At 40.8% G+C, this 14525-nt stretch overlaps 1 protein-coding gene across 2 annotated transcripts in view; it reads right to left on the bottom strand.

The window, feature by feature from the left end:
• Positions 1–325: 325 nt before the first annotated feature.
• The window catches only part of cpeb4b (cytoplasmic polyadenylation element binding protein 4b), a 32377-nt gene continuing 18177 nt past the window's right edge, over positions 326–14525 (bottom strand). Inside the window, exons 4-11 of one of the 2 annotated variants that reach the window (XM_062405689.1) lie at positions 14184–14234; positions 9674–9697; positions 8271–8441; positions 7949–8038; positions 7487–7605; positions 7253–7367; positions 6206–6387; positions 326–5168 (exon numbers count right to left, since the gene is read on the bottom strand). In XM_062405689.1, the coding sequence (XP_062261673.1) occupies positions 4941–5168; positions 6206–6387; positions 7253–7367; positions 7487–7605; positions 7949–8038; positions 8271–8441; positions 9674–9697; positions 14184–14234 (980 nt within the window). In that variant the 3' untranslated portion in view covers positions 326–4940. The remainder of the gene's footprint in view (positions 5169–6205; positions 6388–7252; positions 7368–7486; positions 7606–7948; positions 8039–8270; positions 8442–9673; positions 9698–14183; positions 14235–14525) is intronic. The other variant, XM_062405690.1, reaches the window with a different exon arrangement.

The raw sequence follows: 14525 nt of genomic DNA on the forward strand, positions 1-14525 counted from the left end.
CCTTATTCAAAGAGAGCGGATTGAGTTTGAGAGAACTACTTTTCACCATCTTTGTTTTTGCTGACCTCTAGTGGTTTGACATGGCTCTGCTTGGGCATTTGTAAGTGATTTTTTTGGCTGTGGCTTCGAGTTTTTCTGAAACTTCTACAAGCAACAATGCAGTTCTGTACCACGTGACGTCACCCCGGCCTCCAGCACACACGTTATATTTGTGTCAATGTCTAAAAGGCTCATTCATACGTTAATATTACACAACATTACAACACAGACAGGGAGGGCTGGGTCAGGTCGCAGTAAGCAAATAAAAAAGCACGACGAGCAGAAGTTTTTCATCACAGTTAAGATTTATTTCATTCAACATTTCACATTACAAATATTTAAAAATTATGCATACTGTTATAAATAGTTGGCTGCAAACAATTAAATAACATTAGATTTTTCTTTTTCGTTTCACTAGCACTTCTACAGACCAACTCCTAGAAATATGGACATATCCGTATTACATAACTTAATTAGAAATGAAAATACAAAAATAGGAACTTATAAAGTGAAATGACAATAAAAATTAAGGTGATATCTTAAGTAAAAAAATGCTATTAATAAATACAACAACCTTCCCATACACAGTTAAAAACTATTGAAATCTTGCCATTAAGTAACAACAGACAAATATTTAAATATTTATTTTCCTTCAGAAAATGTGAACCATATATTGTGGAGCACAATATAGCAATTAGTAAAAACTAGACACTTTAACATATTAAAAGCTTCACCTCAAAAATATAACAAAAATCTGATCAAAATTATAAAAATCAATTATACATTCCAATTAAAAATATACCAATAAACAGCTAAATACATTGTTGACCTAATAATTACAATGCAATCAATCACAGTAGCTTAAAATAAACAAAATAAGCAAATGAGCACAAAACCTTTTAATGTTTTAAAAATAACTTCAATTATTTATATTAGTACAAATAGTTTGATTTCTTTTCTTTTTTACAAACACCAGCATGAAAAGGATTACAATAACAGTAGAAAATGACTGTGAAAAACATATTAACATCTTCTTTAATTAAATGTCTGCAATTAAAAATGGCATTAAAGAATTACATTGCAAAGAGTCTTTATCTGGAAAAAGGTTCAAAAGAAGTATTGCACATAACAACTTGAAGTTAACTTGCAACATTTACCACATTCAAGTCTTTAAGCTCCCCTTCCTCCAGATAGGTCTATATAAGGTCGCCTCGACAGACAGCGGGGATGAGTTCTCAAGTCTTTTAAACAGTGTTCTTATAAGGATGCTCAAAGTCATGCACTCCCAAAACAATCGATTTAAAGTGAGATTCTGTCTTGTTTCTCGTCTTATATCTTATCTCTTGTCATGTGCATCCTGCAGAGGTCTGCGATTGGGGGGGGAGAGGAGATCAACACGTGTCGAAAGGGAGCAGGGGTCGAGTGGGTCGGGTGGGGACAAGGGTGAGGTGAGGTGAGAGTGGGATCGGGTGGGGTGTCCTTAACAACTTAATAGTTGAGAAACATTTGGTGCACACCACAACAATTAAATTTAATAGCTAATTCATGTACTTGTCACTTTCTCTTTTTTTTGTCATGCATGCTACGGATTACAATAGGTGCTAGTTGGCAAGTTCAAGAATATATATATATATGTATATATATATACTTTTTTTTTCAAATATTAAAATATCTAAACACCAAACATCCATCCTTGTGATACGAGATTCCGCGTTAGGCGTGAACCGAATTTGCATTCTCCTTATAATAAGTTATGCTCCATCTATAGAGAGGAAACCAAGACAGAAGTTACCATTTCCAACTAGTATAGCCATGTTTAGAGACGTTAACATCAATTTCAAATTACAATTTTTTTTTTTCTTTTCCTTTATATATATATATTTCTCGCCATGCCGTTATTGACCAGATTGACTGGAAACATCTAGCGTACGAAAAGCTAAGACCAAGACAGCGATACACTTTGGTCTCTCCTCTGCAGATCGGAAGTCGCATCAACACAAGTGCGCACTTAGTTGTATAGATTCCTCAGCACTGAAATGTATAAAAAGCATAATTGAAAATAATATATATTGAAATCACTCAACTTTTTTTTTTTTTTTCTTAAAATGAACATTTCCATATATGCAGATCTCTCAGTAACAAAAGTACAAAAGCTACCTTTCACAATGTGAAAAATTGAGGTATTGCAAAAAGGAGTTTCCCCATTTGTGAAAAATGTGCCTAAAATGACTGTTGGAAAAAGAAAAAATATTTAGAAAAGTAGTGCATAATAAATGTTTATATGTGCATGACAAAATAATTTAGCTAGAAAACACTGTACCAAAAATCAGCAGGCCATGTATAAAATAATCTTTTTTTTTTTTCATCTCATTTAACAGCAAATTCTTCACAAAGTGTTTTAACTTCTAAAATGCTCACCCACTGCACCCACAAAACGAATGTCCAGGGTGCAAAACTGGTGCGACGACACCACGCCGATATGAGGATTCTCACTAGTGTGTATTATCAAGTTTCTGTACTGACTCCCTGCCATGTTTAAATGCTCGGCTAGTGAGGATGCCACTGAGTGACCTAACGTGTGTCAAACGAATGTGAGGATTGGTTTTTACTTTTTCGCTGTGTGAATGTGCACTCGATGTTGAATTGTCCCAAATGTGCAGATCTATTTGAAATAAAAAAAAAAACTTATGCCTACCGGCGTGCACCTCCACTTTGAGCTATGGAGAGTGTGAGGCCTTATGTGTGTGTGTGTGTGTGTGTGTGTGTCTGTGCGCCTGCAAGCCCTATGTGGTTGTCCTCTGGTGTTTTAATGGGTTTTGTCTGCACCGTCAAATACATAATTACTGTGTGTGTATATATAAATATATCGTGTTCCAAGGCCAATCTTTGGTTTGCTGGATCTCATCAGGGCTTGACAGCGAAGTAAAACTGGGCAGAAGTGACATATTTTGTTTGAAAAAGGTTTGTGTTGATAAAAAAAAAAAAAAAACCTCCTGGAGGAAATAAAAAAAGGAAATAAAGAGTAAAAAAAATCGAGACAAGAAATGAGCTACAGTATGACGCCACTACTGCACAGCCATCTTTGGTTCCCAAAAGCCACTGGGTACAACCGACTGGACCTGCGACACGGCTATCAAGAGCGCACTGCACGTGGGTCACGAGTGTGTAGTAGCAGAGCACACTGCAGAGACTATCTTCATTTATGCTTCAAAAACACTGGATGCTGAGTTGGACTAACTTGGCAGGAGAAAGGATAGAGGGTTTCGCCCCAGAAGGCCACAACCCTCCACGACTCAAATGTGTGCCGACTATTTGGAAATCAGTTTGAACTGCTTCTTTCGTCAAATGTGGCGGACTGTTGGATGCGCACTAGAATGTTTTTTGTTTGTCAAAGACTTGGGAGAATTGCACAAATGGATAAAAAAAAGAAAAATAATGAAAAGGCGACTACCGATTGGCGGCGGCCCCTCCCCCGTGAAAACTGCAATAAAAAGGCGGCCATTTGACCGGCCCTGTCGAGGAGTTACCTAAACCTCGGTCCTGAAAGATCTGTATCCGAGCTCCGCTGTGGGCAGACACAGAAAGTGGGTTTTGATCCACGAACGAGGCCCTATACCTTCTGTTAGCAGAGGCCACAGGCAGACGTGAGGAGGGGGGGGGGGGGATTGGGGCTGGATTTATCTGTGTAGCAGGTAGCCTGTCTTCCCCTGTAGCCTCACTACGCCATACATTCCCCTAATACACTGGATGCTGTACGATGCTCAGTCCCTCGCACAACCCTCGGCTTGATTACAAAAATAAGGAGGTTATGAAGCAAGCGAGTACAAAACGGTACCAGTCCCGTCACACACTGCCTGTCGCGTCACTTCCCTGTGATTAACGCTTCTGAGGGAAAGGAGAACAGCAGCAGGTGATGATGCTCGCCTTCTTTCTTTCATTCATTCCTTCTTTCGCTCTCTTCCTTAACCTGTATTCGGCACATTAGCAGCTGAGTTTGAGGTATTAGTTTTTGCATGTCAAAATGGAGATCAAAACCCAAATATGTGTTGCTAAAAATTTTGTTTTGAGATTTTTTCAAGTAACATCAAAACGTCTGTGTGGACTTGGAAATTATGATAAAAAAATAAAATAAAAAAGAGGTTAAAAACGTTTTGATTTGGGAGAGAGAAAAACAAATGGATTTCTTTTTTCTGCAGTGGGCCCTCTGTGTTTTTCAAAGTTAATTAAAGATTCAGCTTTGGTTAACAACTAAGGGTCTCGTAAAGTGTATCTGCACTCTTACAAACTGGAAATAAGTGCACTCTTCTTTAGCAACACCTTTTTCGATTCACATTTGCTCTGGAGCCTCTTGTATCAATAGAAAACGTGGTCGCACCTCTCAGAGATCAAACAGCCAATGAGATGCTGCTTCGGAGACTCGATACAAAACGAAAAGCAACAGCTCTGCTACAAAAGAACCAAATGTCACATGAAGAGTATTTGTTTTTTTCGGGACATCTTGTATCAAAATCAAATACATAGTTTAGAAAAAAAATAAAATAAATCAAATTGGATAGCAGAGTACCATTTCACACCTCAAACCTTCCTATATATGATTTTTTTTGAGAACTAATAAAAATATTTCAAAAAATCAAACGCATAAATAAAATGATGTTACACATCTTTTTTCCTTGCTGGACATATTCGGGTATAATTCCAGTTTTTCTTTTCTATCTTCAAAATATAGATATATATTAACTCAAAAAAAGAGAAATGAGAAATAAAAACAGGTTTGGTGAAGATTAGAGCGAAAAGGAACCAGCAACAGAAAAGTGCATTTATTTGTACAATGATTTGCGACTCCTGCACTACCTGCCCTCCTGCTCCCCTGCTGCCTCTCCCTCTCCCTCTCTGGCGTCTGCTCAGTTCCAGCGGAAGGAGATGTGACGGGGTCGGTCGCCGCCCTCCTTCACCAGGGGCTTGTGAAACTCCCGGCCGGCACGCGAGTGGATGGCCGCCCAGCAGTACTCGCAGTAGTACTGCAGGCAGGTGACGTTGGCGCAGAAGAACGGTGCAAACTTCCCGCCGCAGCGAGTTCCCTGGCACTCGTCGCACAGCTGGTCGTCCAGCACGTATGGCTTCACTTCCACCTGCAATCGGGAGGGAGTCATTTCATCAGCCATATGCCAAGTTAATAGTTCTTAAGATGTTGTTCAGTGCATGTACAGAAATAAGACTGAGGAAAATGAGGAAATGAAACAGATGGCTGCCTGGAGGTGGAAAATCTAATTCCACAACCATTTTTTGGGGCGGAAGTGTAACAAGTAAATGTCTTATTTTTTGTGCCCAGCAGGATAGAAAACTACTGGAATTGTTCTCTAAAAGTTGTGAGACATCATTGCTGACCATAGCTGGGTTCTGCTATTAGCCAGAGAATGTGACAAGACGTCCAGTCGACCACATGTGCACAGGAATTATGGAACTGAAAAAGCAGCGTTCTCTTATTAACACGCTCAATGTCATGTTATGCAAATGTGAACAATATCTGTGTCGGTTACAGGCCGCTGTAAGATGTCGAACACACCTGCACATAGGACTTTAATTCCTCGGCTGCTGACAGCAGTGTGTCGTAAGTCATTGTTAGCATTAGCTTGCAAGGGCACATACATAATACTGTGTGTACTGAGTGTACTGTGTGTGACTACAAGGTCAGTACATGCAGCAGATCGGGAAGGGGGGGCGGCGGGACGTGTGGAATTTTTGACAGAGGACATTTTGACATGTAAGACATGTACGGGTGTAAATAATTAAACAAAGGATGGATGAATTCCATTTAGCATCTTCAGTTCCATGTTGTTTGCTTTTCTTTCTCCCCTATGACAAGTCAACATGTCTTCTGAAAAAATATGGATATGTTGCTGTTGAACAAATTCAGCATGTTTCCCAAATATCATCCGACTCTATTTCACAGAATCTTAGTTTTTCTGTGCCATTAATATCGCAGTGTGTTCTTATTCTTGTCATGTATGCTCATCCAACCTAACTTGAACTGTTGATAGCTATGATAGAAAATAAATAGGGGGGGGGGGGGGGGGGGACACTTTAAATTCTGCAATTTGGGGGAAACAGTGTGGGCACTGAGAAGGGGGTACCGAAAAACACTGAGCTCTCTTTTCTTTCTGCTCACCCGTTTATCGATTTCTCCATGCTGCAGCTGCACAAAGCGAGCACTGATAGCAGCAATGTAGCTCTGCTGATTAGAGAAGGCGACCCGCCCCGCTCCCTTCGGGTACTTCAGCTCCGGGTCGGTGTCAATGCCAGCGTAGCAAACTCCACCGTACAGGCGGTCCATGATCATGGCCAGCTCCACTGCACAGGAGGACACAATTAAAACTGGATGAGCAAAAGTATTCACAAAAACAAGTTTAAGGCACAGAGGGAATAACGAGCGAATGAACAAAGCTTCTGGCTTAATTTAACACAAATGTGCGCACACACACACAGACCTTACACATAAACTCGTGTAGCCAGTGAACACTAAACATGGGAACATTATGAGGGTTGTTTGATGGGGCAGACATGAGGGTGGTGCATTTGAAGACAGCTGCTAAGATGGCTGCAAGAAATTCAAACAAATGTATTTACTTAAGTTTTTGTGTTTTTCTTTAAGGGAGCTGAATATTCACAGTGAGGGGAGATAATTTGTTAAAGACAAAGTCAAATGGCAGTTTGTTTTTCAACATATTGAACATACTCTACACAGCAGGAAAGGTCCACTACACGTGATAAGAATAAAATGCACAGCTCGATCGGCCTCAGACTACTTCCTGTTAGGACCAGTTCAGGTCAGCGACTCTTTAAGCTCAAATTTCTTGCAGATCTAATGTTTATTATGAATACAAGGCGATCAGCACGGCAGCGTCTTACAGGACAGTCTCGCCCACAGCTTCCACTTCAAAGATCAGGAGGAAATGAGGCATAAGAAGTGAGGGACGGCTACTTTGTGCGGCCTATTGGTGTATAAACATAGTGTTTGCAAAAGTATAAGAAAGTAGAGATTAATGGAAAGGGTGATTGAAAATAAGGCCTTATATAAATGACATAACAAAAAACACAGAAATCCGCCCTTATCCACATTATACTTCCAACCTGTTGTCATAGTAAACACATTTGTTGTTAATACACTCTGTGGAGACCTGCTTAAAAAGATCAACATATGAAAGTGGAGGGTTACCGGCTCGGAGCGGACGAGGGACACCTCCCACAAAGATGGTTTTCCTCGGGTCCAGAGGCTGAGATCCATCCATGACAAAATCGCTGTCGTTCAGGTTCCACGGGCGGATCTGGACCTGTCACGCAAACAGAACCCACAGGTTCAAATAGATGCAAATTCATGACCACAAGTGTCACAGAGTTCAGTGGAACTGGCCAGAGATGCGAGTGTGTGTGTGTGTGTGTTTCCACTAACCGGCTTGTCTTTAATGGTGGGGCTGGACACACAGAGGTACAGCTTGCCGTCCTCCTCGATGCAGGCATCGATCAAAGCCTGCACTGAGCTCTCATCCTGGAACAGCAGGAAGGCATATCCTACAGATAAAATTGAAAGTACAGCAGGTTTATTCATGCTGCCAGGGACCAGAAGAATCCTGATATCTGTGCACTGATCACTGTGACGGGTGTGTGATCAGGACGTTCTGCATTCACAGAATGAGGACAAGTTAACAGTTAACAAATGCTTCAGATACAGAACGACACTGAACAGATGCACACATGTTGATAATGTTGTATCATCTGCCCGTCTTCCTCCCATGAAGGAAGATGTTCTGTCAATATACAACACAGACTTGTGCAGCAATGCTTGATCATTTAAAGACAGTACAGCTCGCTATGAAGAAGCTCTGACGATCTTTAGTTTTATGATATCACAAACCTTTGGGTGGAAAATAGGATTTGCTCTCAGCTTTGTGAGGCCAGTCCACAAACAGGTGTCCAAAACGCCGGAAACTGGCTGTGATCTCATCTGAAATAAAGCAAACAGAAGGTTCACTCACAGGCAGCTTCTTAGAAGGAAGCACAGAAGAAGATTTAAAGACGAAGTCATGTCTCAGGATTTTATCAATTATACAGTAAGAAGCTTTTTGATGATGACATATATTGTACCATCCTCTCCCAATCTCCAAATGTTTAAATCATTGTAAATATTGACTGATGTGGCATATCAATCGTATCCCTTTGGATGTGGTTTCCTTTACCTTCATCTATATCTGGGGGCAGTCCTCCGACAAAGACCTTGCGTGAGTAGCGCTCGACGCGCTCGCCGTTCTGATGTGGGAAGCAGTGCGGGGATCCGAGTCCGGCGAGACCCTGATCACCACGCTCGTCATCGGGGAAACCATCCTCCATGGGGAAGAGAGAGGAGTGGCCTGGGAGAGAGAGAGAGAGAGTGTGGGAGAGCAGGAGAGGTTTAGATCCTGAGGTAATGGTGGGGTCGGCGTTGTCATGGTAGCACCTAGGCAGCAACGACACCTGTGCAATCGCACTTTCATTTGACCTGTTGTCACCCAGCGACAGCTGGGGGGGGGGAACAGGCAAAGCATTCCTTTTAAGATTGTTAAACAACAATATAACTTATCACATAAATTGTATTTTGTCTAGGGGCCATATTTAAACATACAGCATTTTCTCTATTTCCTTTAGCACCGTGTGGCTTTAAAACCACAACATCAATATGTCTACCACTCTTTGACATCTGTAAATTAACTATTATAAAAACTTTGGACGAGTGCCGAGAAACAGGTGAAACTGATATATACATAAACATGAGTAAATTCCAGTTCTGTAGCATTGAGAACTTACACGTTGTATTAAGATTCAAACCATAAGAAATCACATGGATCGGAAAAAAAAAGAAATAAGAGCACAGAATGTCATGTTATGTCTTTTTCTGACTAAATGTGTTGTTTCTTAATTTGGTGACATGACTCACACATGGCCGCAGCAACTGTGCCGTCCCTGGAGAACTGGACAAACACAGTAGTCATCTCAGTGAGGCAGTGTGAATAGTTTCACAGTGGACTGTGTGCATGTTTGTGTGTGTGTGTGTGTGTGTGTGTGTGTGTGTGTTGGAGAGGTTAAGCCCTCCCTGGCCTGTTCCTGCTCCCAACCAACCCACTCTGAGCTGCTTTATAAAGATTTATGCAAGGGAGTTAGCCTCAGCTTACAGTACGTGATGTGTGTGAGTGTGTCCACTGGGCCATGTGTGTGCAAATCACCAACTACACTGTGTGTGCCTCATTAACTTTCAGCTAAATGTGACGGAAACAACTTGCAGTGAATTAACAACCCTGCAAAACTGGCGTGTGACAAGATTCAGATTTGCGCTGAACGAGAAAAGACAGATTCATGGGATGAAAGATGCTAAAGATGGTTTCATGCCATCGTGACAAGGCTCGACACAATCATGCAGACAGACGTCACTTCACTGTACAATAACAAAGCAAAGGGCCATTCAAAATTCATATGAGCAGCAAAACCAATGGCCCGAAACCAAGGAAATCATAAAAAGCACAACATTTGTAACATGACAAAAATAAGTCAAAATATCAAAGATTTATGCTGAAAAAAGTGACAGAGCATTTCCATGCTTATAGGTTACCTCGTCTCCTGCTATAATTCCTGGCTGCATGTGGAATAAGGACAGACCAAAGGAGAGTATGGTTATTAAAAGACGTGTGATACACTCTACCTCCAAAAAAAGTGCCACACGGCTCCTAACAGCTGAGGGATGACCCGTTGCCTCCCTGTCCTCTGTTCTACCAATCAGCTGTGAATCATTATGAGCCTGTGCGACTGTCAACATGTTGCTTTACTGACTGGGGCATAAAGATGACGTCCAGTTTCTGCTTTAGGGACATTGCAGTGAATAACTTGGCAGCTTGAACCTGTCAACACCACAGTTTTATCTCATGCGTTTCACCGGCGTCCCAGCATATTTCAACCAGTTAAATCGAAGACTTTTAAACCTTTTCAAGACCCATGTCAAGATATAAAGGGATATAAGAATCCTGGAAATACTTGCAATTGACTATAATTGATTATAACCCTTGATACGCTACATTATCTTACAAAAATGGCAAAAGACAGTAGGTATCCACGGTCTTCCTTATAGCCAAGCCAAGTGTATACATCCCGACTGGGGTCTTTATTTGTGATCATTGATCAGTCCCACGTTGGTCATGTTTGTAGTTTTATTACAGCATGCTAATATCTGTATCATTGAGAAAGAACTAGAATAAAGGGAGACATGACTGTATATAAGCCACCTAAATATATATCTCGAAAACATTTATGAATTTTATAAGTTTGACAGAAATAGCATTCCATGAACATATTTAGGACTTTTTTTCAAATTTAAGACCCCATGAAATCGACGTTCAAATAATGACAGAGATTAATGATGTAAATCAAATTAAATATATCAAAATAAAGGACAGATCAGTTTTACAAAACTGAAGAAAAAAGTAACAATAATGAATATAATTAATCATTTCCCTAACAATAAAAAGACATTACAACCATTAGAGATAGAAACTGAGAACTGAAATAAATTGAATAGGATATAGATTTCCGAGGACATTAAAAATACTGATGCTGTGACTTTCCTGGACCGAGTTCCCCGAAGCAGGCGGCTCTGAACCCTGGCAACCTTGACAGAAATAGCACGGTAACCTTAACTCTACACCGACAAACAAGAAATAGCCATGACGCTCCGGACTCAAGCAAAACACGACTCCTCACAAACAGCAGGCAGGCTTCTCGAGGAGAAAACAAATGACCACAACAACGATATTTGAACACTCCTTCAGGAAATTAAAAGCATTTACTCCTATGCTCCGTTCTGAAAAACAACATGAACTAAATGCCTCAGATCCACAACAGAAATATTCAATCAACATAGCTGCAGATTAAGAAATGTATTCCAGTTATTAAAGTAAATGAAGGGAAAACTAATTCCCCAAGTTCTTCAAGACGCGCTTGCTGAATTTTAGAGTCAAGGTCACGTATGTCGGGCCCTGCAGAGGAAATGTGAAAAAGTGAGGCATGCATAGAAACATGCCCAGGGACAGTTACAAGGACAACAGCTTAGTAACACTGACTAAAAACCTGTGAAGTGTATCCAGTTCACTCAGTTTGAGTAAAATTAAAACCAATAACCCTCTGCGTCAGTGAACCAAGACACTACACAGCATCTAATTCAAATAGCACAAACAGAGAATATACAACCATGAAAACAGCAGACTCGGTTGCTATATTTCAACAATTATTCAACAATAAACTTAATGAGGATGACAGAAGTAAAAGCACAAGACTAGAGTTTTGTCACGATCCACGATGTTCAAGTTTGGTTCTCCTAAAGCCTAAACACAAAGCATCTATGACAGCGAGCGAGCGTTGACTGTTGTATTCTCCGTTGTTTGCAGAGTAAACACGACAGCAGCCCTGTGGCCAAGGAAGGCAGTAGGGGCAGCAAGCAAAGTGAGGCCCCCCCCCCGCGCACATGAGGCTATGTGCCTCTGTCGCTTGACATTAGGATTCTTGATCTTTCCTCAGGTAGCTCCTGTGTGCTCGTCCTGTAATCATGGCAACCAGAGGCGGCATTTGGAGGAAAACAGTGGTGAACCCGGGCATCTCCTAAATCTATACAGCATTAGATCTGAGGAGAAAATGAAGTTAGTGCACAGCTTTCTGTACACTGAGAGTGATGTGTTTCAAAATCTAGTGTGGCAATCATACCGCGCCATTTCTACCAAACTCTGTGGTAATCTGTCCCAACAGCTTTTGTGCAGACTAAAGAGAAACAACTAAAGAAACCTACAGAGATTAAAAGCTAACCTTCTTACGTAGGGAACTAAAATGTCTCCGAGTAGAGCAGATACATCTTTCAAGAGAGAACAACCCTACATGACTCTCCAGTTCCTAAAGTCAAAATATAAAGATTTATATGGAGGATTAATGGATATCGTGATCAATTCTGTGACATTTCGCAATGTTAAAGAAAGTAAACAAAATGCCTTCATCCCCCCCTAAAAATGAACATGTTGTTGGTTTGATTAAAATCGGGTGGTTGATTTAGCATAATCCTGCTGACAAATAAACAAACACATGAGTAAAAAAATAAATAATACTTTTTCAACGTTTTTAATAAATAACCCGGACACATTTTTCTTTGATTCCTGCTAAAATTCGAAAGCCGCTCATTCTACTGAATCTACTGAATACGCTCACTGGGAAATCATTTCTCTTTGCACAGGGCCGAAGTGAAACGTATTATAATATGGACACTTCAGAGACTAAAGCATCGACCCAGCTGAAAGCGTATAAGAACACGGAGAGGATGAAGAACTGGCCAGTACACACAAGCAATAATCCTCAGCTCCCTCCGTGGACTTTCCAACCCAGATGGACATTAACTCTGGGGGAGAAGGTCAAAGAGAGCTGAAAAGAGAGAGAGAGGACGGACAGAAAGAGACAGGAAAGCAGATGAAGGAGAGCAGAGGGTGCTATAAAAAGACGCGTGTGTGAGTGTGCGTGCGCGAGTGAGCGAGAGAGAGAAAATAGATTGGAAGAGATGAAGAAACAAGCTGATAAAAAGCTGTGTGGGGTGAGAGAAAATGAGAGTGAGCGAAAGAGAGATCAAGAGAATGGGGAATGCAATCTGTGTATGCTTACGAGAGAGAGAGAGAAGGGGAGAGGACGAGAGAGATAGAGGAAGACAGAAAGAGTGGTGTGCACAACCCTCTATCCGCTGGCACCATCTGTTTCAGGGCTTGATGACAGCTCCTGACCATGTGATCTCACCATGTGACCCGGCAATCTTGTGAAGAAACTACTGGCCTCTCCTGTTTTGCATCCTGACCCGAGACCAGAAGGCAGAAGCGACAACAACACAATTACGCAATGATAAAGGGAATGAGATTGCGCAAGGGCACGGTGGAGGTAGCTGAATATTAAACTGCTGTTTGTGGAAACCGCAGCACATGTCAAGGGGATTTGGCAAACGTTTTTTTTTTCAATCATTTCAGAGAGGCAGAGATATTTATATGCAATTTAAGAGGCTTTTTTTTTTTGCTCAGTGCAACCTGACCATATGAGGAAACACTCGAAAGAGTGAGTTATCTCAAATTCAATGGGCTGTATATCCTCATATTTTGTATTAACAGAGGAACGGATGATTGTATTCAAAAGTAGAACACAAAGAACACACCACTTTCACTACTAGGATGGCACCTAGCTAAATTCAATTGGATTGTGCCTGAATTATTCAACCAAAATCCATGAATTATTCCATGGGAAATCTGTGAAATGTCCCAAAAAAGTCACTTTGTCCGGATCTGTCCCAAAATATTATGACTTTTTTCCTTGGCCTAAGTCCCATCCTGCCATCAAGATTCATGGAAATCTGTTCAGTAGGTTTTGCTTAATCCTGCTGACAAACCAACCAACCAAGAACAAACAAGCTGACAAGGGAAAACATAGCCCCATCTGTGGGGGCCATCGAATGAACGATATAACAAAGGGATTTACAGCAGCATGTTGGTCGAAGATGCAAAACAAATTCAAACCACATCCCTGGTTTGAATCATCATCATCTCCTAAATACGTATTGTCTGCTTCTGTACTGTGTCTACCAAATGAAGGCATATGTCTCCCAAAACAAAAACAACACGCTATTTAAATTATGGACGTTTTAGTGCACATACAGTGGGTATGTGCACTAAAAGTAGGCCATTCTTCTTTCAAGTTCTATTCCCTCAATCCATCCTACCCTACCCCCCCCCCCCCCCCCCCTAAAATCCAGCTACTCATTTGCTGGCTTTGCAATATCAGAAGTCAAATGAAAGGGGAGGACACAACAAACATTACAAAACAAAGGGAAAGGTCATCAGTGAAGATGCTCGTTGGTTAATACTACTCTTTTATCACGCAAATGTGAAAAACTGCCATATCATTATATGTAGACATTCATAAAAGGGCCTGGGCACGGAATTCATTCAAAAATATTTTTTAAGGGATAGCTGATCATTTTAATTTGTACAAAAAAAGAAGCCATCAAAGTTTTCACACAATTTATGATTATAATTTATAACGTCAATGGCCATACGCACCATTGAGGGGCAGAGGGTTATCTCCGCCTGGATGAGGGAACCCAAGACGACCTGCACAGGGAGACAGAGCACAAACATTTAAGATGAGGGAGACAACATGTGAATAAATGTGATACATGAGTTTTTACATAATAACCAGCTTTAAAGCTATTTTAGGAAAGTTTTGACCTCACTGCTATTTACGTAAGAAACTTTTAATGCTGAAACCTTATTCCATACAAAAATCTCTATTTCAGGGTGGGAGAAATGCAGACACTTTTTATATATATGGAGTCCATTTGTATTTTCAACAGAATCATGATTGTGATGAAACAAATCACAAAATGAAAATCACATTAATCA

Source organism: Platichthys flesus, chromosome 15 (assembly GCF_949316205.1).
Source record: "Platichthys flesus chromosome 15, fPlaFle2.1, whole genome shotgun sequence".
Lineage (NCBI taxonomy): Eukaryota > Metazoa > Chordata > Actinopteri > Pleuronectiformes > Pleuronectidae > Platichthys > Platichthys flesus.